Source organism: Lepidochelys kempii, chromosome 3, assembly GCF_965140265.1.
Source record: "Lepidochelys kempii isolate rLepKem1 chromosome 3, rLepKem1.hap2, whole genome shotgun sequence".
Taxonomy (NCBI): Eukaryota; Metazoa; Chordata; order Testudines; family Cheloniidae; genus Lepidochelys; species Lepidochelys kempii.
The window spans coordinates 96,853,092-96,876,441 of record NC_133258.1 but is presented as its reverse complement, the minus strand read 5'-3'; the positions used below and the strand labels follow the sequence as shown (position 1 = coordinate 96,876,441).

Below are 23,350 nucleotides of genomic sequence, written 5' to 3'. Positions count from 1 at the left end.
CCCTGCAGTCCTGTTCTTTAGCCTTGATTACTCCCTTTTAAAATTCAGAAGTCTTGCTTCTCTACCACACCCCCCCTCCCAGTTTAGCAAGTTTCCAAAATGTCCTGCATTTCAGTTTATTTGAAAATAGTCAGAAGTGATTTCTTTGCCATGTGTCTTAATCAGATATCTCAGACAAGTACTGTTAATGCAACATAATTCAAGTCCTACCTATTAATGTCTTACATACCTGGCTGAATGGTAAATTCTTACTAATTTCTTTTTCTCCCTGTATGGACAGATGGCTGCATTGGCTGCATCATCAGAGAATCAAAAATCAGCTGTAACACACTAGCATCTGGTAGGGTTCAGCTAAATACATACTACACCAAAGAGCCGATTTTAAGACTGGGTCAAGATTCCATTTTGGTCCCAATTCACCAATACATTCCTGTACAACAAGGTACTTAACTTAAAGCTGTCATATTTCATGAGATTTAAGCATATGCTTAAAGTTGAGCACATGCTTAAGTGCTTTGCTGAATATGGATGGATTTAAGCACATGCTTAAATGATTTGTTGATTGAGACCTAAAAAGGCCAGATTCTGCCACTCCTAGTCATAGTGAGTAGTAGCATTTTATACTACAAGATACTGCATTGAAGTCACGGGTGGCAACATCTGGGTCCAAATGTTTCAGATACATTTGGGAAGAAGCGATGAGGATGCTATCACTACACTTCCCCAGTGTACTTGTGTAAGGGCCAAGCAGAATCTAGCCCTGAATATTTAAGAGGGCATATAAAGAATAGGTGCTAGTGTAAATCTGCATGGACAGATGGGGTGGTTTTCAATCATCAATCATCATGACTACTACTGTTCTTGGAAAGTGATTCAGTTTCTAGGATGCATACAGTTGGTTATTTGATACATATACTAGCCACTCAACATGTGATGCCGTGAGCTATTCCTATATCTGGCTTTGGGTGCGTCTTGAAATAACCCATTTTTTAAACATTGTCCTCTCCACCAGAGTAAATCTCTGCACAGATTTCCTCACAGAGTTCTGTCACCTGCCTTTGGTTCACGAGGTGGGTGCTCTTGTCCCAGACTTGTGCAATAAGTTGTGGGGCTTGCCCCCAAAACTGACAGATCTCAGGGAATCTGCAACAGGCCAAGATACCATCTGTGTGCAGATCTGGGAGGGACAGTCGCACTCATCCTCAGGGTGATCAGCTCAATAAAGCCTTGGATCATTTTAGAAATCCTTATTAGAAGGCTGGTTTACTCTTTTTTTAAAAAGGGCATTTAGGAAAAGCAAAAGAAATGAAAGCCCCCCGAAATAGCATTTAAACTATTTTGTAAATGCCTGATGTCAACTGACAAAAGACAGGAAATACCGGGTGAAGGCTCAAATGCTGTCCTCATTTCACTCTGTTTTTCGGCGCACGTATATTATCGCCCACTGTACTTATGCCCCCTGGGAGAGGATCTAATTTCAGCTAGAATACCTAGGTTCAGCAAAATCATAGGCCAAAGGCTGATTCGTTATTGTTCATACGACAGCATAAGTATGCATGGGGGATTTACGGACACAGTCTATGACCTGAAGACCTTACAATGTAAGTTGGAATTACAGTCTTAGTAGAGTTCCGCTAGCAATTGCACAAACATACATCCCAGCAATCACACCACATTTTTCGCAGTCTTCAACTTTATAGGCAAGTGCCCTGAGTTGGAGGCTTAATTATGAATTTCTAGATGTATACCAGACTTTTAACACTATTTTTAGCACAGCTTTTCCGGGTTCTCTGTTTCTCTCCCACGTCAAAACCATCAGAGGGGAACAAACTGATGAGCCCCATCCACCTATATTTTAAAATGTGGCTCTTGGGTTGCATCCTCTCCACCACGCTGCAATATCTGGGGCAGTGTGGAGGCTTCAGAGGATCGCTGAGGACGAGGGGGCAGGTCCTCCTCAATTCAGTGACCATGCTGCTATTGGCTCCTGGGCTGCTGCTGACGGGGTTCACAAAGCAGGCAAAAAGAGCTAATGCTGCCCATCTCTGCCCCATCTGGCATTTTTTCTACACTAAGATTTTTGTGGAGCAGCAGGTGGTGGTGAAGTGGAAGTGGAAACGTTTAATTCATTCTGCCCTGCCTGTCCACCCCAGGAAAAGATAAAGAGAAACAATTTTTGCACGTAGCCTCTTGTGCTTTAGGTTTCAGTAACACTCTGCCTATGATTTATGGAGTCGTAACAATGGACCATGAAGTAGAGACTGTACATTAAGGTATATTTAGAGTTGTTGTACACAAGATGCTGGTTTCTATTTTGGAGGACATTGAAGACTATGTCAAGGATGTCTCTGGCAAGCTCTCATTACATTTATAACTACAGCCTATCTTTTGTTTCCTTTTTTGTGTAGGGTACGTTTGCTGTTTTATTTTTATGTGCTGGTTCACTGAGACCCTTAGTGAAGCCTCATGACTAATTCTGGAGGGCTGAAGACATCCAAAGGCATTACGTTCCCAACCACCCAAGCCACCTGCTACAGTTGCATAACAGAAGCAATGAGGCATTGTCACTTTAGGTTTTGTTCACTGCAGTCTGTGACTAGCATTTGAAAGTCAACAGAAACACTTATGCAGATTACAGGCATATGACACTTCTCAACAAGGGGATGACCTCAGGAGGGGATAAATGTCAATTCCTTTTTTGAAAGTGGGTTCAAACTCGGGGTGATTATTATAACACGCTTGGGAGCTAAGGGGTGAATCATGGGTCTAATAAAACCCTGCTGTGGTTGCCAAATCCGTCTGGTTTGTGTTCTCTCCATCCTGAATTTAACATCAGCTGTGGATCGCTATCTTTTTAATCTTGGGGTGGACTAGCTATGTGACTCTCTAATGCACAGATAGTTACCACCATTCATAAAGAAAAACGTTTTTAAAATAAGTATTATTTAATGTTTATATTCCAGCAGCATCTAAATGCCAGTGAGACAGGAGCCCTTTGTGCTAGGCACTGTACAAAAATGTAGTAAACAGTCCCTGCCCCAAAGAGCTTACAACATAAATAGACAGACAAAGGGTGGGAGGGGAAACAGAGGCTCAGAGAGGCACAGGGACTTGCCAAAGTCATTATGCAGGTCAGCAGCAGAGCCAGGAATTGCACTTGGGTCTCCTGAACCCCAATTCAAAGTCCTAGCCACAAGATCACACAGCATCCCAAATTATGGAACAATAAGTAAATTTATATTAATTACATTAACCTTAAACAAAAAGCCTATTCAGAAGCTGTGTGTATTGTCATAGCTATGTGGAACATGCAAACTTGAATCCCCACCCATGGGGAGGGCCCTGCAGGCACCACACAGAGACTCCCTAGCAATCAAATAATCTAACTCGCAGGACCCCTTGTAGAGCACACACATGCTGATACCCAGTAGAGGTGAGGCAAGGCAAGTATTTGTTTGGCAATCTGGCAGCTCGATTGCCATAGCATGAAGGAATAATAAGACCCACAGAAACAGGAGACAGGAGATAAAACGAAAAACAGTGAAGAAAACTCAGCTTTTCACCTAGTGCTGCAGACTTTTTCTCTCGCCTCCACCTAGATCTGTCTACTAATTCATCAAACAACTGGCATGTTTCTCAGGCAGCAGATGGATCAGCAGTGGCATGCATACAGCTGTGCATCACATTCACACAGGGGTTTCAGATGGTATTTTGTAACTCCTCAGCAGAGAGCCATGTAATGCAGTACAGAAAGAATGTTTAGCTGTCAACTTTGTAACTCAAGAATAGCACATCTTCACTGACTCATGTCATCCGAGCGTGGAAAGGATATTAATAAGTTAACTCCAATTTCATTTAGACCTTTCTTATTAAGAGTATCTCATCGTTTTATGAGCAGAGCTGAGCTTTAACAGGACATTACAAAAACATTCCAGTTCAACACCGGTTGTCTTACAGAGTATCCAGAAAAAAGAACTTCTGTGACAATATTTAGCATTGGGGAGCTGCTGTAAGGCAACAAGAAGGTGAAACTTCTGGCGCTTGATCCCTCTATCTGCAGTGAAGGCAATTATTTGAGGAACATTTGTAAATTCTATGCATTTGACAATGTTGGGTTAAATTTGACCCCGGTTGTCCGTTCCCCTTGCCCCATAGGTACACAGGGAGGAAGTAGCTGTAGTCTGGTTGCACAGGGCGGAGCAGGAAGGCTGACCAGTGCTGCCTCCATTGTTCCATACGGTACCGCAGAGGGAGCAGGACAAAGGGGTGTGGCCAAAAGCAGCCCTTGCTGTGGTTCATTAAGCAGTAGTTCCTGCTCCCTCAGGGTATGCTGTTTCATGCCAGAAGGCATTCTCCATACCTAAGTGCCCAAGCTCTCTTCTTGGGGCATAAACCAGGCTCCCCAGCACTGCTAGCAGTATTTATCCTGGCCTCTACATGGCTATACTAAGTGGAGGTGGGGAAGAAACTTCCTGTGCCATCTTCTCTCCATAATAGGACATGCCAAAACTCAGCCCTTAATCAGAAACCTTAGCTGGTGGGAAAGAGCAAATGAGGAATTCAGCGGGGACTAATTGGGGAGAGAGTTCAATGGAAAATGACAACAGCAGCCATCCTATATTGATCTAACTTTAATAAGGGCATCTATGTGAATGCTGATAATTGTCTTGAGGCCAAAATATCCATGTAAAAGCAACTTTGGTGGCAGCAAAGATGTCAAGGACAGAAAGACAAAGTGCAATGCATTATTATGTGCTCAACTTTCACCCCATCGCAGCTACCAGAAGGCTATACGTTTATGGTAATTGTTGTATTTACAGTAGCACAATGACTTCCTAAGTTGGTATCAAGGATAGATGCAGTAGAATAATTTTGACCCAAAATTTGGGGTCTAAAAGACATAGCGCCACAGATGAGCTCTTTCCCCTCTCTGCATATATCCCCAAAGGTGCCACAGCCCACATTTTTATCATATTTCAATGAAAGTGTGTTTATTATATTACTGCATCCTGCCCCGCACCAACTCCAGCATGGCTCCTTCATCTGCACCCTCCCACTGTAGCTGCCAATCTTCTTCACACCAGCTCCTGTCCCCCACCTCTCATTTCAGCCCACCACTCTCCCCGTCTCTAGCCTGGCTTCCCTAGCCATTCCCACCTTCACAATATCTGACAATCATATTTAGTGGCCACTGGATACTGTTATTAATTTAAAGTCTGTTGATAGATATGTTAATTCTTTTCCTCTCTCCTTTCTGTTGAGGATATTTTGTTTTTCCTTCTTCAGTTTCAGTGAGAAGAAGTGATCTTTTTTTTAATGAGCTGCCTTTCTAAACCACAAAGGAGCAGCAAAAGTCGTGCACAAGAAAATAGCTGTTTTCCATTGTCATTCACCTTTAAAAATGCCTTCCCTTAGAACACCAAGGACCTATCTACTCTGGGAGTTGTAGGCAATTTAGCCACTATCAGCATAGCATGGGTGCTAGCAATGGTGAAAACAGGAGCATGGACCAGTTGCAGGTGTTTTTAACATTGCACCCAGGCAGTTGATAGCTAGCACTGACAGTCCAGTCAATTGTTAACTTGTATGATGACAGCAGGGTATGGGAAAACCTAATGGATTAGGTCCTAACCCTGCAATGAGCTCTATCTGAGTGTGCACAGGAGTCAGTCCATACAGCAAACGTTTCAGAATCAGGGCCTTAAAGTGCAATTTTACCCTAATAAAGGGCTGTGTATGAATGATGCTGGGGGGGGGGGGGGTCGGGTCAATATTTCAAAGAAGGAAGGAACCATCTAGTCTATTCAATGGGTCTCACTGTTCTTCATATCAAATGTTCTCAATTTGCAAGTAAAAACATGTTTTTCTCCCTAAATCCAACCCCAAAACTCACTCTAAGCTCAGCCATTCGAGCTGGGCTCTTTCCATCATCATGAACAATGGAGGTTCTGCCGACCGACTTAGGATCTCAACTAATCCAGTCCAAGACTGACATGTGTTTCAAAAGTAGAGCTGGCTCCTATAGTATACACAAGCTTTGGATTTCTGTGCCTGACAATCAAACTATCTGGAGCCTCTTCACCCTCCCTCTTTAAACAACCGAATCAGAGGGGGTTGTAGTTTATTTATCTATTTTTACACAGTGACTTGAAATTATGTAAACACACTCACCACAATTGACAACTCACCTTTTTATTTTCCCAATTTGAAATCTCATCAGTTAGTGTAATGATACTGACCAACGGGGCGCCCAGACCCACACACACTGTGGTTAATTTATGGTGATTGTGCTATAGCCTCTTTGAAAGAGCATTTAAATTCAAGTTACTGCCACTTAATATGATACCGCAATGCGATTCAGAATTTTCAAGAGCTACTTTTGTTTTCTTTAGGATTGGCCTTTTTTTGTTTTAGTCCAAGATGAAATATTTCCGATTACATAAAAAACAAAGAAGAAAATTGGGGTGGAGGGGTTGTTCACTAATTGTGGGGGGTCTGATCTTTTACCAAATAAAGTAAGTGGGAGTTTTGCCATTGACTTTCATGGGAGCTGGGTTGGTCACAGTACATTGTGGAAACAAAGATTCTAACCAACCTGAATACACCAATTACCGCCCTGGCTCTCTACCTGGGTGCCTGTCACTGGGATCTGTGCACACATCGGAGATTGACCATGGATCATACTGCAGAGTGTATGCCTTGGCAAACCTGAGCGCATAGGAAACTATCAAACTTTCAGAGAAATTGTTGACAATTTCCAGTCACCATTAATTGCTCAGGGCTTACTTGGACTTCAGCCACATCTGTACCTGTGTGTCCTTAATCACTAGACACCCTTTGGATAATATGCCACACCTGGGACAGAAGATAATTTATTGCTTGCAGATGGATTAGCATTGCAGCTCACTTAGATAAATTTTACTTTAGCCCTAGCCCCAGAGGCCTTCTTTTATAGCGCAGTTATAGCCATTAAAATTATGACTTCCAAAATTCTGTTGTATTTTATGGCTTCCATGAGATATTTATGACCCTTACTCCTTAAGTGGACATTTCTAGAGATTTACTGCAGAAATAATTCAGGCAAATAGCTCAGCAGAGGTACTGCCAATAGCTCACAGTTTAGTCTTGGTACAGTTAAAAAAGGTAAAAAACAAAACAAAACAAAACAACTCACCAAAAAGCCTTTTTTCATGCATAACCCAGAGATTTCACTAAAAATATTTTAAAAAAAATATTCTTCAATACTTGTTCCAGAATAAGAGTATACTGATGAGTTTTTAAGCAGTTCTCCTCGCCCCCCCACCCCCCGCCCTGCATATTAGCCAGACTATTTGCCTTTTTCCAGGTGTGAGAAATAAAAGCAGAGCCAAGTTACAAAGGATTCTTACAAGCAGAGACATTAGAGATGGAAAAGCCCAATTAGGTCATCCAGCCCATCTCCTTGCAATGCAGTACAATATATTTTCAAATATTTGTTCTAGCTTTAAATATCCCAAGTGATGAATTTCCCACCCTTTGCCATGAAGACTATTCTACTGCCCCACAGAAAATTCCCCTTTCTTATTTTCATCTAATCACTCCTCTTTACACTACCTTACACCACACTAACTCCCTTCAATTATGTATAGAGGCTAATAATAAAGAATAATACTTAGCACTTACATCAACTGAGCAGACAAGTCATTTGCCTTAGTTATTTTTTGGCAGAGCTATATATATTTTACTCTGGATGTATAGCAGCAATGCACTGTCCCTTAGTAACTGATTGAGCATTAGTTATGCTATGATGGGTCTGGAGGATTATTAAGAGGACAAGTTAAACAAGAGGAGTATGGGAAATGATGATGGTATATATGCTAGAATACTTTATTATTTAACTAAAATATGCAATACAGTTTACAATGATGAAGAATAACATTCCTGGCTTCACTGAAGTCACAGCCTCAGTCTTCAAACTATGTACACACAAAGTAAAGGGAGCAAAAATCTTCCCTAACCTGAATCATGGGTTACTGTATACTAACTTCAGCTCGCTCCTGAAATTCCAGCAGGATCTGTGAACTCTTTGGAAGTAAAATTCCTTTCAGAGGCCCCTGTAAGCTTGGGAAATATAGGAGGTTGTTTTTATTTTCCTATCCTGCCTCGTCTTGCACTAATTGGGCTAATTCTGTGGGTGGCCAGGGCTACAGAAGACACAACTCAGACAGCAGTTTGACAGAGCCAGTGGAGGCTTAAGTATGCTCCAGCCGGAAAGTTGAGCTGTGTTTGTTTGGTCCTTCTAGACCTAACACGGGTAATCTGTTTTATGTTATAAAGACTCTGAGGATTAGTAAAGCAGCCTCCATGACTTACCCTGCATCTTCGTGAAAGGTGACTAGTGCTGAAATTTTGTAGCACATTTCAGAGCTTCTTTCCTTTTGGGGAAAATGTGACTTTTACAGCATTCTACCATAGGAACAGAAAGCACTGTTGCTAACCTGCCAGGTTTTTTTAGGAATATAATCAGCTGGGAGCCCCCTATTTTATAACCTTCACTAGGAGGCAGAGTATAGCCTGGCTCCTCTTTTGGGCCCCTTTTCACCTCAGCCAGATTAGGGAAGGACTATATCGAGCCTTTTGAGTGCCTGCCTAGCACCTGTATGCCAGATTTTAAAAGTATTTAGATGCCTAGTAGGATTTTCAAAAGTGCCTAGATGCTAAACTCCTATGGGAATTAGGCACCTAGGCACTTCTGAAAATCCCACCAGGTACCTATCTGCATCTCTAAATACCCTTAAAAAAATCTGGTCCTTTGTACTTAATGTGGGTTAGTAATAGTTATGGCCCTGAACTCTTATTCCCAGACTAATCCCATTAAAGACAAAAGAGCAAAATCATCCCTTACTTCAGTGGATTTACACCAATGGATTTACTCATGTGAGTAAGGGTTGCAGGACTCTTTCCAAAAGTGCTTAAAGGTCTGATTCAAGGAAGGCTTATCTGTGTGTGCCCCTCCCCACCGCAGCTACGCCCATGCTGTTCACAGAAGAGAATGGTTGAGGGGTGACCCTAGGAATATAGCTTTCATAAAACTTCATCATGTAATCTAGAATCTTCACTATATCAACTGGAAGTCTTTTATAGCAATTTAGGAACTTAATACAGAACCAAGGTTTAAAAAAGAACAGATGGTGTAGTTTTGACTGCATCTTCTAATGCGGAACAGTTTCTGCCATCCTTTTTCTTATAGCTGCATTAACCCTTGTACAAACATGGACTCCATGCCAGGAACACTTATTGTCATTGACTTGATTGTGATGGTGGCTGGTACAATCCCATTTTTCTTAAAAATCCAAATGGGATGAATCACTTATTAGGATTTTATTTGTAAATGATGCCACTCAATTTGGTTATTAGGATCTGCTGAATTTTGACACAAAAGCCAATTTTGGCACAAAAGCCAGTGAGTCAAATCCTGCAGTCCATATTCAGACATAAGAACGGCCATACTTGGTCAGACCAATAGTCCATCTAGCCCAGTATCCTGTCTTCTGAAAGTGACCAATGCCAGGTTCTTCACAGGGAATGAACAGAACAGGGCAATTTTTATTGAGTGATCCATCTCCTGTCATTCAGTCCCAGCTTCTGGCAGTCTGGGATTTAGGGACACCTAGAGATTGGGGTTGTATCCCTGACCATTTTGGCTAATAGCCACTGATGGACCTATCCTCCATGAACTTATCTGATTCTGTTTTTAACCCAGATATAGTTTCGGCCTTCAGAGCAACCCCAGCAACAAGTTCCATAGGTTGACTGTGCGTTGTGTGAAGAGGTACTTCCTTTTGTTTGTTTTAAACCTGCTGTCTATTAATGTGTTTGGGTGTCTCCTGGTTCTTTTGTTATGTGAAGGGTAAATAACACTTCCTTATTCACTTTCTCCACACCAGTCATGATTTTATAAACCTCTATCATATTCCCCCTCAGTCATCTCTTATCTAAGCTGAAAGAACAGTCCCAGTCTTTGTGATCTCTCCTCATATGAAAGCTGTTCCATATCCTTAATCTTTCTTGTTGCCCAGACAAAACCCCAGGTTAGTTTTAACTGGAGGTCTGGCCTAATAGCAGATATGATCCTCCTAATCTTTCACCTTCTGCAAAGTAATGGAGACCCTATTGACTTCTATGGAGGTTCAGGGGACTTCATGCTTCTCAGGACTGGATCCTCTATGAATGTTTAATATAACAAATTATAGGAAGATATTAAGAACTTTTTGCAAACCCACAACTATATATTCATTCATCTCTGAATGATTTTAGAACCCCACACCCAATCTTTGAGCTGTATTTCTCCATTTACTTCAATGTATACATGCATACACACACACACACAAACACACACGAGTCCTAATAAAATTAGTATTTTTTTAAAAAAACATAATTCTAATTTAAACCATACTTAAAAAACTATCACAACTGTTTAATAATGAAACCAGCAAATGCGGAGTAGCTGGTACAAGGCAGAATGCTGCTGGTGGAGGTTGATGTTTGTGTTTTTGATTTCTTTATCCATATCCCCTGCTCTGTCTATTTGGTGGGCAGAAAGGTAGTGGTTTATTTTTCCTTGAGAAGTCTGCTTGGTTGTACTGAACATAATTAACATTGCCTTCGCATCCCCGCTGTAGTCACTTGAATGTCATGAGCAGTGTTGTAGGATTGGTCCTTTGTTCCTCTATCATTTTGCAAGTCCTAACTGGAACAGGGTGATACAAGCTAGTCCTTAGTTGTCCAGCAGATGGTGGATTAATGACCTGGCACAAGAAGGTACTGGAAAGTCCTCCAGACTGCACACTGAATCAACAAAATGTATTAGAAGGCTGCAGATCCTCAAGTTCTCTCTTGCCTGAGTTGTGGCATCTCTGGAATGGCCCTCTGCACAGAGGACAATTTATCCTTAGATTTGCTATTTTACAGAAATGGGCCCTTCTCTCCACTCTCCTGTTGAATCTATTTGATTGGGTTGGTACCAGAAAAGAAAATCCCTGGTGGAACAGACCAACTGTTTTACACTGCAGCTTGTACACGAGTCTAAAACAAATCTTCGTTCTGGCAAATCTCATGCTGCATTGACTGCTCTGCTGGCTACTTCATTCATTGTGTGGAACATGCATTTTACAAAGTACAAATTACAAAAGCCACTGGCTCTGTCAGTATTATATGGTAACTATTACCTTTGTAATTGCATAGTGAGTGTTGTATGGTATGATGTAATGATAGGTTTAAAAAAGGCATACTAACTCACTCTTCTAAAATAAAGGAACAAAATCAGATTAAGCCAATTGCAAATTACTCCATATGATTATTCTTGGAGTCAAAATATAAATTTATCTTAGATCTCATGAATAACTAATACTTAAACATCTTCAGTTCTTTGTTACCTTCAGTATGTTTATAGATATTACAGAACCAATACTCAACACTGTGAATGGAGCTTGATGGAATAAGATTTAACTACCAATTTATAATTTTTGAAGATTATTTTCTGTTTTATTTGGCTAGAAATGGATTCATTTTCCATTTTTAATGACATTTTCCATGATTTTTTTAACCCCCATTTTTACCAAAGCATTTTGAAAATCTTTCATTCACTGAGAACCCAGTTTTCTGTAAGAAAAGATAGTTTTTAATAAGCAAAAAATTCTAACAATTTTTGAAAACAATTTAGATACAAATTTTGGTCAAATGTGGTACACAAAGTATTGCAGAAAAATTGAAAACTCCAATAAGCTCAGTAAATATTTGCAAAATTTCATTTCTGGGGGGGGAGAAGCAATTTTTTGACAAAAGAACTTTTTAATGAAAATTTTAAAGAGCTGTAGCTGTGAAATAGGGAAGTATTCTAAAGCCCATCTTACCTATGCAGAACCAGAAGCAAATAATTTAAGTTATATTATTTGCTGAAAACCAAAAAGGGATTCCTTGTCATAGCTGTGATTAGAATTCAGGAGTTCCTGCCTTCTAATTATATGTTAACACTACACCAGAAACTCCGCATCTCAGACCAGGAAAACATAGGAAGGGCTAGTATTTTGCTTCAAATGTCCATATTGCCATTCCTTATTCACAGGGAATACCATTCTCTTTGCTTCTCCAAGAATTTCTGGAAGTATTTCCTCAGCTGGTGATATTTACAGCACTAATATTCCAGGGGAAAGGGATAAGGAGGTAACTGGATCTAAATATAAGTGTAGCTAAGAAGCCTGAAGCTAAGAAGATCTTGGTTAGAATAATTCCTACTTGGTTGGGCTAAAGGTGGGAGCTGACCACCAAGAACCATTGCTTGGAACCATGAATGTCCCAACTCAAGTTTTGGCTGAGGTGGAATGGACATCACAAACTGTCACCCCGCCTCAGTGGGTCACAACTGAGAATACCAAATTCAGGACAAGCTGCTGAGAAATAGGGCAGACACACCCCAAAACTGGTGGTTACTCTTCCATAAGATTTACCCAAAGCAGCAACAAAATCAAAGTTCTGTCTCACCACACTGGCTAACAAGAAGTCAGAAATGGAGCCTCCTTAGGTATTCCAATCCTGGATTCAACACTCAGACATTAGGCTTAATAACGAGTGTTTATTTAAAATCAGTTTAATCAAACAAAGGATCTTCTGATCCCAAAGGACCAGCCACATATCCAGGTCAATATGTAACTCAGATCTTTACCCAATAATCATGCTGTTGCCAATCCTTTAGCGTCTAATATCTAAAGGTTTCTTTATAAAAAAGAAGAAATATGTGAGAGTTAAAATTGATTAAAGGAATCAAATACATACAATAATTGCAAGGTTCTTGGATCAGGCTTGAAGCATGATGAAATAAACTGCTGGCTTGTTTAGTCTCTGGTTGCTTCCAAATCATTGGAAGGTTCTCAGTCCCTTGGTTAGAATGCTCCCATTAGTGTAAGTTCTTAGTCCACAGATTTGAACAGGAAAAAGGCAAAATGGCCTTTTATAGCTTTTGCCGTGTGGAGAGAAACCCATTGTCCTAGTGTGTGGAAAATTACAGGTAACAAGACGGAGTTTGGAGTCACATGAGAAAGTCATATATCCTTGAATGCTTCGCTGATTCATAGCAGAGGCCATTACCCATAGTCTAGCTAGAATGTCCACAGGAAGTCCCTCAGGTAGGGATAAGCATCTTCTATGAGCCATTTTAAGTTAATTGTTCTTTGATGGGCCATTCAGCTTGACTAGTCCCTTCACAATCTGGTGGCCAGAGTAAGAAGTAAGCTGCCTTGTGGCAAACAGAGGCAAGGGATACCATCCCTACCCATCCCAGCTAACAGCCATTGATGGACCTATCCTCCATGAACTTATCTAGTTCTTTTTTGAACCCTGTTAGTGTCTTGGCCTTCACAACATCCTCTGGCAAAGAGTTCCATAGGTTGACTGTGCATTGTGTGAAGAAATTCTTCCCTTTGTTTTAAACCTGCTGCCTATTAATTTCATTTGTGACCCCTAGTTCTTGTGTTATGAGAAGGAGTAAATGCACTTCCTTATTTACTTTCTTCACACCAGTTAAGCTTTTATAGACCTCTATCATATCTCCCCTTAGTCATCTCTTTTCCAAGCTGAAAAGTCCCAGTCTTATTAATCTCTCTTCACGTGGAAGGTGTTCCATACCCCTTATCATTTTTGTTGCCCTTTTCTGAACCTTTCCCAATTCCAATATAATTTGGTTCCAACTGGGGATGCTCAAAGTCATTTTTGAATTTCACATCACTTGAATATATCACATTCAAAATTTGACCTAAATATCATTAGGTTCTTTTTCCACTTAGGCCTAAAAAAAGAACCAAAGAAAGCAGGAAAGAATTGAAGGGCGGGGGGGGGGGGGGAGAGAGAGAGAATTGTGGAAAATGGAGCCAAGTGGTAGAAAAATACTAATACAAAAATAAATTCTGCATTGGCTAACGTGTCTGGAACATACTTGTGCTAGCCTTGCCTTTAGGAGATATTCTTGCCTTTGTATACAGCACAAGCTGACCTATAACTAGATTCTTTTAAAATTCACTCCCCCTTGCAGAAAAATTGGGTTAAAGTGCAGCATGACCCTATCATGAACTTGAACTAATTTTGTGAACCTTGTAACTACCACTAAAAGTTCAAGAGGTTCACAAACCCTGACCATTGGCGTGAGCTTTGCCTGTCCATTCCTACTAGCTCACCAAGGTGTTTGAGGTTTGTACTCCAGGAAATACATTCTTAATATTTTGGTTACATTTTCAACACATCCAGGAACACTATCCTATTATGCTTTAAAAAAGCATTATCCTATTATGCTTTTAAAAAGCATATAAAAGCATAATATGTCAAATACTATAACCATGATTTTGTTCTGGGAGGGTTAGCAATTGGTAGCAAATGGAATCTGCGGCTCTCTATCTGTCCCTGACTACATCAGGTGAAGGCAGCTACACTGCAAGCTTTCCCACACTTTTTGCCAGTGATGGGAGAGACTTCCCTCTGTGGAGCTGATAGGTAATTCAGACTCCACGCTGGAACAGACTTGGGCCATGCTAGCATGTTATGTTCAATTACATTTAATGATTGTTTTTTGTTGTTGTTATCCTGCATGATCTACTGTTTATGGAGACTGAAGTTCCCGTGGTTCCCTTATCTTCTGGGTCCTTCTGTCTGTTCTCATGTCAACTGGTCATTTGGAATGCATTATGGGAGTCTGAAACATCAGCCAAATATGATGACATCTGCGTATAAAATACCTGCCATTGGTAGTCAAACCTCTAGTGTTGGAAGAGTAAAGATTTTCAAATATGACTTGTGATTTTTGGGTGCCCAATTTGCAATGCCTTAGAGGGTCCTTCATTTCAGAAAGTGCTGTGTGCCTTAATGTCCAGCCCACATTAAGGTGTCCTGTTAGATACCCAAACACCCAAAAAAATCACCAAGCATTATTTAGGCCAAAAGTTTTAAAAAAACACATTAAAAGTTGCAGAATGAATACCACATGGAGTTTCAAGAAGAGAAGATTAAATTGCATCAGCTGATCCGCAAGCAAATGTGGAAAAATAGTTAAAGTATCTGTGAGATATACTAAGCTGATTCTAGCTGACATTTTTGGGGGAAGAGGTGTCTGGATTGTGAGGCAAATATCTTCAAGAAAAACAAAGTAGAGTGAATTGAGACAAACCTCGGGATCTGATAAGAGGAGTGTTCAGGACAGTGTTTTCCAACAGCCTGATCAGCTCCTCCTCTGAGAGGGGAATGTGCTTCAGCTCTGTTCTTACTCAGTCCCACACCACAATCTTTTGCAGCGCTAAAGCTACACCAGCAATTTCTCCCTGGGATTGCGAGTGTTGTGGAATGAATGAATCCTGAATTACTGCAGGTCTTGGCCCTTGTTATGACACCAAGGGCAGGTCTATATTACCGTTTAAGTCGATCTAACTTATGTCGCTCAGGGGTGTGAAAAAGACGCCCTGAGCGACACAAGTTACAACGACGCTCTCCCACTCACATAGCTTCCGCCTCTCATGGAGGAGGAGTAATTATGCTGATGGGAGAGCGCCCGCCAGTCCACATAGAGCGTCTTCACCCGACGCACTGCATTGGTGCAGCTGTGCCAAGGTAGCGCTTCTAGTGTAGACCTGCCCTAAATTAACAACTCGCTGCTATTCAGGGAGCTCTCTAGAAAAGAGAAATTATTCCTTGTCCTTCCAGCACCATATTGCAACCTTCCTCTGGAGCTGACCTATGGTCGTACCATTTCATCATATTAAACAAGGTTGGGCATGGCTGGTACGTGGCTGGAAGGCCTAAGTGATGTCGCTGATTAAGTTGGTATCAGCCTTCCCTTCGGCTCTGAGGCTCAATCACTGTGTTCAGGGGTGGAGATGCCATGTTTCAGAATTCAGATGATCTATAAAACGGATATATGATCATTTGGGGTCATTAATGATCTCATGGCATACTTTGGAAGAATAGAGATATTAGCTCCAGTGTCTCAACTCAAGGAGACTACACCTAGTAGTAAGTGTTTTCAGGATTGACTACAGTGGGATTTACGTATGCCTATCTGTAGTTTATCAGAGGAGATAAAACCTTTTGTATTGTATGGCTTTCCAGGACAGATATCCCACTCTGCTCCATCATGTCACCACTTTTTCCTTGGAATATGCTAATGGTAAAGCATATAAAAGCAGGACACCTAATCCTACATCAAATTAGAACTAATTTAATATGTTTGCAACATATACAGCTTTGTTGATTAAAGACATTGGGTAAAACCAAATTACTACAATAATTACTGATAAGGAGGGTGGGGTATTTGCTATTGTCATTAACAGCTGAAGGATGGGCAAAACAGAATGTGATGAAAAAATCAAAGGCTATGCAAAAGCAAATATTGACTGACTGTGGTGGCAATATCAGTAAAGAATTGTCCTTCAAGGAAATAATTCTTCTCTGAGGCCTGGTGTACACTTCAAAATTAGATTGATCTAGCTATGTCACTCAGGGCTGCGAAAAATGTCATGCCCAGAATGCCAGGTTGATCCACCCTGTCAGGTTAATCCATCCCCCTGTGTAGAGGCGGCTAAATTGACAGAAGAATTCTTCAATTGACCTAGGTACTGTCTGTCAGAGAGGTGGATTAAGAAAGTTATTTTTCCTTCCTTGGTATCCTGCTGTTAATTGACTTATCTCGTTAGACTGACCTCACACTTGGTAAAGCAAACCCCATCCTTTCATGTATTTATACCTGCTCCTGTATTTTCACTCCATGCATCTGATGAAGTGGGTTCTAACCCACGAAAGCTTATGCCGAAATAAATGTGTTAGTCTCTAAAGTGCCACAAGGACTCCTCATTATTTTTACATCAATGGCAAAACCCCTTCCATCAATGTAGGAAGTGTCTATTTCCAGCAGAGATAAGGAGGTGTTAGTACCGTTATACAAGGCACTGGTGAGACCTCATCTGGAATATTGTGTGCGGTTCTGGTCTCTCATGTTTAAGAAGGATGAATTCAAACTGGAACAGGTACAGAGAAGGGCTACTAGGATGATCCGAGGAAGGGAAAACATGTCTTATGAAAGAAGACTCAAAGAGCTTGGCTTGTTTAGCCTAACCAAAAGAAGGCTGAGGGCAGATATGATTGCTCTCTATAAATATATCACAGGGATAAATACCAGGGAGGGAGAGGAATTATTTAAGCTCAGTACCAATGTGAATACAAGAACAAATGGATATAAACTGGCCATCAGGAAGTTTAGACTTGAAATTAGACAAAGGTTTCTAACCATCAGAGGAGTGAAGTTCTGGAATATCCTTCCAAGGGGAGCAGTGGAGGCAAAAGAGATATCTGGCTTCATGACTAAGCTTGATAAGTTTATGTAGGGGATGGTACGATGGGATAGCCTAATTTTGGCAATTAATTGATCTTTGACTATTAGCGGTAAATATGCCCAGTGGCCTGTGATGGGACGTTAGATAGGGTGGGATCTGAGTTACTACAGAGAATTCTTTCCTGGGTGTCTGGCTGGTGAGTCTTGCCCACATGCTCAGGGTTTAGCTGATCGCCATATTTGGGGTCGGGAAGGAATTTTCCTCCAGGGCAGATTGGCAGAGGCCCTGGGGGTTTTTCGCCTTCCTCTGCAGTGTGGGCACGGGTCACTTGCTGGAGGATTCTCTGCACCTTGAAGTCTTTAAACCACGAGTTGAGGACTTCAATAGCTCAGACATAGGTGAGAGGTTTATTGCAGGAGTGGGTGGGTGAGATTCTGTGGCCTGCGTTGTGCAGGAGGTCAGACTAGACGATCATAATGGTCCCGTCTGACCTTAAAGTCCGTGCATCTACACTATAGCACTACAGTGGCACAGCTGCAGTGCTATAGCAGTGCCACTCTCGGAGCTGTAATATAGACATACCCTCAGTTGTGCATTTAACTGCTGCATCAGGCAGTAAACCACACTTCTTTTCCCTGGGATGGGAGCAATAATCAACTCTTTTTGCACTCCCAGCTAATCAATAGATACATAGCTATTTACCACCCCTGTGATGACATGCATTCACAAATTGTGTAACTACTGGGAATGTGAGGGTGGGGAACGCTCATTAGCAAATGGAATGTAAATTCTGAGTTAGCTTCCATCTCTTTTGTTTCATAGAATTTGAATGCTTTGGGAGTTATATTGTGTTGCATTATGGCTTGATAGTTCAAAGCAGAAAATATGTAAAAGCCAATGCATTGACTCCTAAAGGAGTTGGTAGCTGATCCAATTCTTTTGTAAAATACTGTTTATAGGAGATCAAATAATAGTTTGCCAGAAAAGATTCCCCTCTAGCTCCTCTTTCCATAGGCACTATTGGCAAGGTTTCTGTACTGTAAATGCAGAGAGAAGGTATAAATACATGAAAGGATGGGGTTTCCCCCCCCCCCCCCCCGCTCTCCTGCTGGTAATAGCTCACCTTAAGTGATCACTCTGGTTACAGTGTGTATGGTAACACCCATTGCTTCATGTTCTCTATGTATATAAATCTCCCCACTGTATTTTCCACTGAATGCGTCCGATGACGTGAGCTGTAGCTCACGAAAACTTATACTCAAATAAATGTTAGCCTCTAAGGTGCCACAAGTCCTCCTTTTCTTTTTGCGAATATGACTAACACTGCTGCTACTCTGAAACCTTTACCAAGTGTGAGGTCAGTCTAACAAGATAAGTATCTTTTGACTAAATTACCTGTTTCCAGCATAAAATATTCAGCTCCAAGTTGTTTTCTCTTAGGGTATGTCTACACTACGAAATTAGGTCGAATTTATAGAAGTCGTTTTTTTTGAAATCGGTTTTATATATTCGAGTGTGTGTGTCCCCACAGAAAATGCTCTAAGTGCATTAAGTGCATTAACTCGGCGGAGCGCTTCCACAGTACCGAGGCAAGCGTCGACTTCCGGAGCATTGCACTGTGGGTAGCTATCCCACAGTTCCCGCAGTCTCCGCTGCCCATTGGAATTCTGGGTTGATATCCCAATGCCTGATGGGGCTAAAACATTGTCGCGGGTGGTTCTGGGTACATATCGTCAGGACCCCGTTCCCACCCTCCCTCCCCCCGTGAAAGCAAGGGCAGACAATCATTTCGCGCCTTTTTTGTCTGCTGCCAGCCAAAGATGTAAAGGATAGATGGAGTGGGTCAGAACAAGAAATAGACCAGATTTGTTTTGTACTCATTTTCCTCCTCCCCTGTCTAGATCACACTGCAGTCAGTCACAGAGAAGGCGCAGCGAGGTTAATCTAGCCATGTATCAATCAGAGGCCAGGCTAACCTCCTTGTTCCAATAACAACGATAACTTTGGTGCACCATTTCTTATTGGAACCCTCCGTGCAGTCCTGCCTGAAATACTTCTTGATGTACAGGCACACCCTTTGTTGATTTTAGCTCCCTGAAGCCAACCCTGTAAGCCGTGTCATCAGTCGCCCCTCCCTCCGTCAGAGCAACGGCAGACAATCGTTCCGCGCCTTTTTTCTGTGCGGACGCCATACCAAGGCAAGCATGGAGGCCGCTGAGCTCATTTTGGCAATTAGGAGCACATCAACCACCACACGCATTATCCAGCAGTATATGCAGCACCAGAACATGGCAACGCGATACCGGGCGAGGAGGCGACGTCAGCGCGGTCCCGTGAGTGATCAGGACATGGACACAGATTTCTCTGAAAGCATGGGCCCTGCCAATGCATGCATCATGGTGCTAATGGGGCAGGTTCATGCTGTGGAACGCCGATTCTGGGCTCAGGAAACAAGCACAGACTGGTGGGACCGCATAGTGTTGCAGGTCTGGGACGATTCCCAGTGGCTGCGAAACTTTCGCATGCGTAAGGGCACTTTCATGGAACTTTGTGACTTGCTTTCCCCTGCCCTGAAGCGCATGAATACCAGGATGAGAGCAGCCCTCACAGTTGAGAAGCGAGTGGCGATAGCGCTGTGGAAGCTTGCAACGCCAGACAGCTACCGGTCAGTTGGGAATCAATTTGGAGTGGGCAAATCTACTGTGGGAGCTGCTGTGATGCAAGTAGCTCACGCAATCAAAGATCTGCTGATATCAAGGGTAGTGACCCTGGGAAATGTGCAGGTCATAGTGGATGGCTTTGCTGCAATGGGATTCCCTAACTGTGGTGGGGCTATAGACGGAACCCATATCCCTATCTTGGCACCAGAGCACCAAGCCGGCGAGTACATAAACCGCAAGGGGTACTTTTCGATAGTGCTGCAAGCTCTGGTGGATCACAAGGGACGTTTCACCAACATCAACGTGGGATGGCCGGGAAAGGTGCATGACGCTCGCATCTTCAGGAACTCTGGTCTGTTTCAAAAGCTGCAGGAAGGGACTTTCTTCCCAGACCAGAAAATAACTGTTGGGGATGTTGAAATGCCTATATGTATCCTTGGGGACCCAGCCTACCCCTTAATGCCATGGCTCATGAAGCCGTACACAGGCAGCCTGGACAGTGGTCAGGAGCTGTTCAACTACAGGCTGAGCAAGTGCAGAATGGTGGTAGAATGTGCATTTGGACGTTTAAAGGCGCGCTGGCGCAGTTTACTGACTCGCTTAGACCTCAGCGAAACCAATATTCCCACTGTTATTACTGCTTGCTGTGTGCTCCACAATATCTGTGAGAGTAAGGGGGAGACGTTTATGGCGGGGTGGGAGGTTGAGGCAAATCGCCTAGCTGCTGGTTACGCGCAGCCAGACACCAGGGCGGTTAGAAGAGCTCAGAAGGGCGCGGTACGCATCAGAGAAGCTTTGAAAACCAGTTTCATGACTGGCCAGGCTACAGTGTGAAAGTTCTGTTTGTTTCTCCTTGATGAAATCCCCCGCCCCTTGGTTCACTCTACTTCCCTGTAAGCTAACCACCCTCCCCTCCTCCCTTTAATCACCGCTTGCAGAGGCAATAAAGTCATTGCTGCTTCACAGTCATGCATTCGTTATTCATTCATCACACAAATAGGGAGATGACTACCAAGGTATCCCAGGAGGGGTGGTGGAGGAGGGAAGGAAAATGCCACACAGCACTTTAAGCACAGCACTTTAAAAGTTTACAACTTTAAAATTTATTGAATGACAGCCTTCTTTTTTTTGGGCAATCCTCTGTTGTGGAGTGGCTGGTTGGCCGGAGGACCCCACACCGCGTTCTTGGGCGTCTGGGTGTGGAGGCTATGGAACTTGGGGAGGAGGGCGGTTGGTTACAGAGGGGCAGCAGTGGCAGTCTGTGCTCCAGCTGCCTTTGCTGAAGCTCAACCATACACTGGAGCATTCTGGTTTGGTCCTGCAGCAGCCTCAGCATTGAATCCTGCCTCCTCTCATCACGCTGCCGCCACATTTGAGCTTCAGCCCTGTCTTCAGCCCGCCACTTACTCTCTTCAGCCCGCCACTTACTCTCTTCAGCCCTCCACCTCTCCTCCCGGTCATTTTGTGCTTTCCTGCACTCTGACATTATTTGCCTCCACGCATTCGTCTGTGCTCTGTCAGTGTGGGAGGACAGCATGAGCTCGGAGAACATTTCATCGCGAGTGCGTTTTTTTTTCTTTCTAAGCTTCACTAGCCTCTGGGAAGGAGAAGATCCTGTGATCATTGAAACACATGCAGCTGGTGGAGAAAAAAAAAGGGACAGCGGTATTTAAAAAGACACATTTTATAAAACAGTGGCTACACTCTTTCAGGGTAAACCTTGCTGTTAACATTACATACATAGCACATGTGCTTTCGTTACAAGGTCGCATTTTGCCTCCTCCCACCGCGTGACTACCCCCTCAACCTTCCCCCCTCCCTGTGGCTAACAGCGGGGAACATTTCTGTTCAGCCACAGGCAAACAGCCCAGCAGGAATGGGCTATACTGAGTGTCCCTGAAGAAAAGCACCCTATTTCAACCAAGTGACCATGAATTATATCTCACTCTCCTGAGGATAACACAGAGAGAGAAAGAACGGATTTTGGTTGAATGCCAGCAAACATACACTGCAATGCTTTGTTCTACAATGATTCCCGAGTATGTGTTACTGGCCTGGAGTGATAAAGTGTCCTACCATGAAGGACGAAATAAGGCTGCCCTCCCCAGAAACCTTTTGCAAAGGCTTTAGGACTACATCTAGGAGAACCGCAAATGCCAGGGCAAAGTAATCCTTTCACATGCTTGCTTTTAAACCATGTATAGCATTTTAAAAGGTACACTCACCAGAGGTCCCTTCTCCGCCTGCTGGGTCCAGGAGGCAGCCTTGGGTGGGTTCGGGGGGTACTGGCTCCAGGTCTAGGGTGAGAAACAGTTCCTGGCTGTCAGGAAAACCGGTTTCTCCGCTTGCTTGCTGTGAGCTATCTACAACCTCCTCCTCCTCATCATCTTCTTCGTCCCCAAAACCTGCTTCCGTATTGCCTCCATCTCCATTGAAGGAGTCAAACAACACGGCTGGGGTAGTGGTGGCTGAACCCCCTAAAATGGCATGCAGCTCATCATAGAAGCGGCATGTTTGGGGCTCTGACCCAGAGCGGCTGTTCGCCTCTCTGGTTTTCTGGTAGGCTTGCCTCAGCTCCTTCAGTTTGACGCGGCACTGCTTCGGGTCCCTGTTATGGCCTCTGTCCTTCATGCCCTGGGAGATTTTCACAAAGGTTTTGGCATTTCGAAAACTGGAACGGAGTTCTGATAGCACGGATTCCTCTCCCCAAACAGCGATCAGATCCCGTACCTCCTGTTCGGTCCATGCTGGAGCTCTTTTGCGATTCTGGGACTCCATCATGGTCACCTGTGCTGATGAGCTCTGCATGGTCACCTGCAGCTTGCCACGCTGGCCAAACAGGAAATGAGATTCAAAAGTTCGCGGTTCTTTTCCTGTCTACCTGGCCAGTGCATCTGAGTTGAGAGTGCTGTCCAGAGCGGTCAGAATGGAGCACTCTGGGATAGCTCCCGGAGGCCAATACCATCGAATTGTGTCCACAGTACCCCAAATTCGAGCTGGGAACGTCGATTTAAGCACTAATCCACTTGTCAGGGGTGGAGTAAGGAAATCGATTTTAAGAGCCCTTTAAGTCGAAATAAAGGGCTTCACTGTGTGGACGGGTGCAGGTTTAAATCGATTTAACGTTGCTAAATTCGACCTAAAGTCCTAGTGTAGACCAGGGCTTAGACTCTTGTTAAAAATTACCATTATATTCCTCAATGGTTCACTTAAAACAACCAATCTTCCCTCCCCACCAGTAGGAATAGGAAATTAGACATTAGCATTAACATTGCTTTAGCTTCTAATCTATGTAAATGTGGGAATAAAATAAAATGTATAGTACAGCATTCTTCTCAAGGCAGATAT

The 23,350-nt window shown here is 42.9% G+C and overlaps 1 protein-coding gene across 1 annotated transcript; it reads right to left on the bottom strand.

The window, feature by feature from the left end:
* Positions 1-15,101: 15,101 nt before the first annotated feature.
* Positions 15,102-23,099, bottom strand: LOC140908788 (uncharacterized). The gene is made up of 3 exons (XM_073336662.1): positions 22,228-23,099; positions 21,181-21,640; positions 15,102-15,150 (listed from the first exon to the last, which is right to left on the bottom strand). The coding sequence occupies exons 1-3, from the start codon at positions 22,808-22,810 to the stop codon at positions 15,102-15,104; spliced, it is 1,092 nt and encodes a 363-aa protein (XP_073192763.1). The 5' UTR covers positions 22,811-23,099.
* Positions 23,100-23,350: the final 251 nt, after the last annotated feature.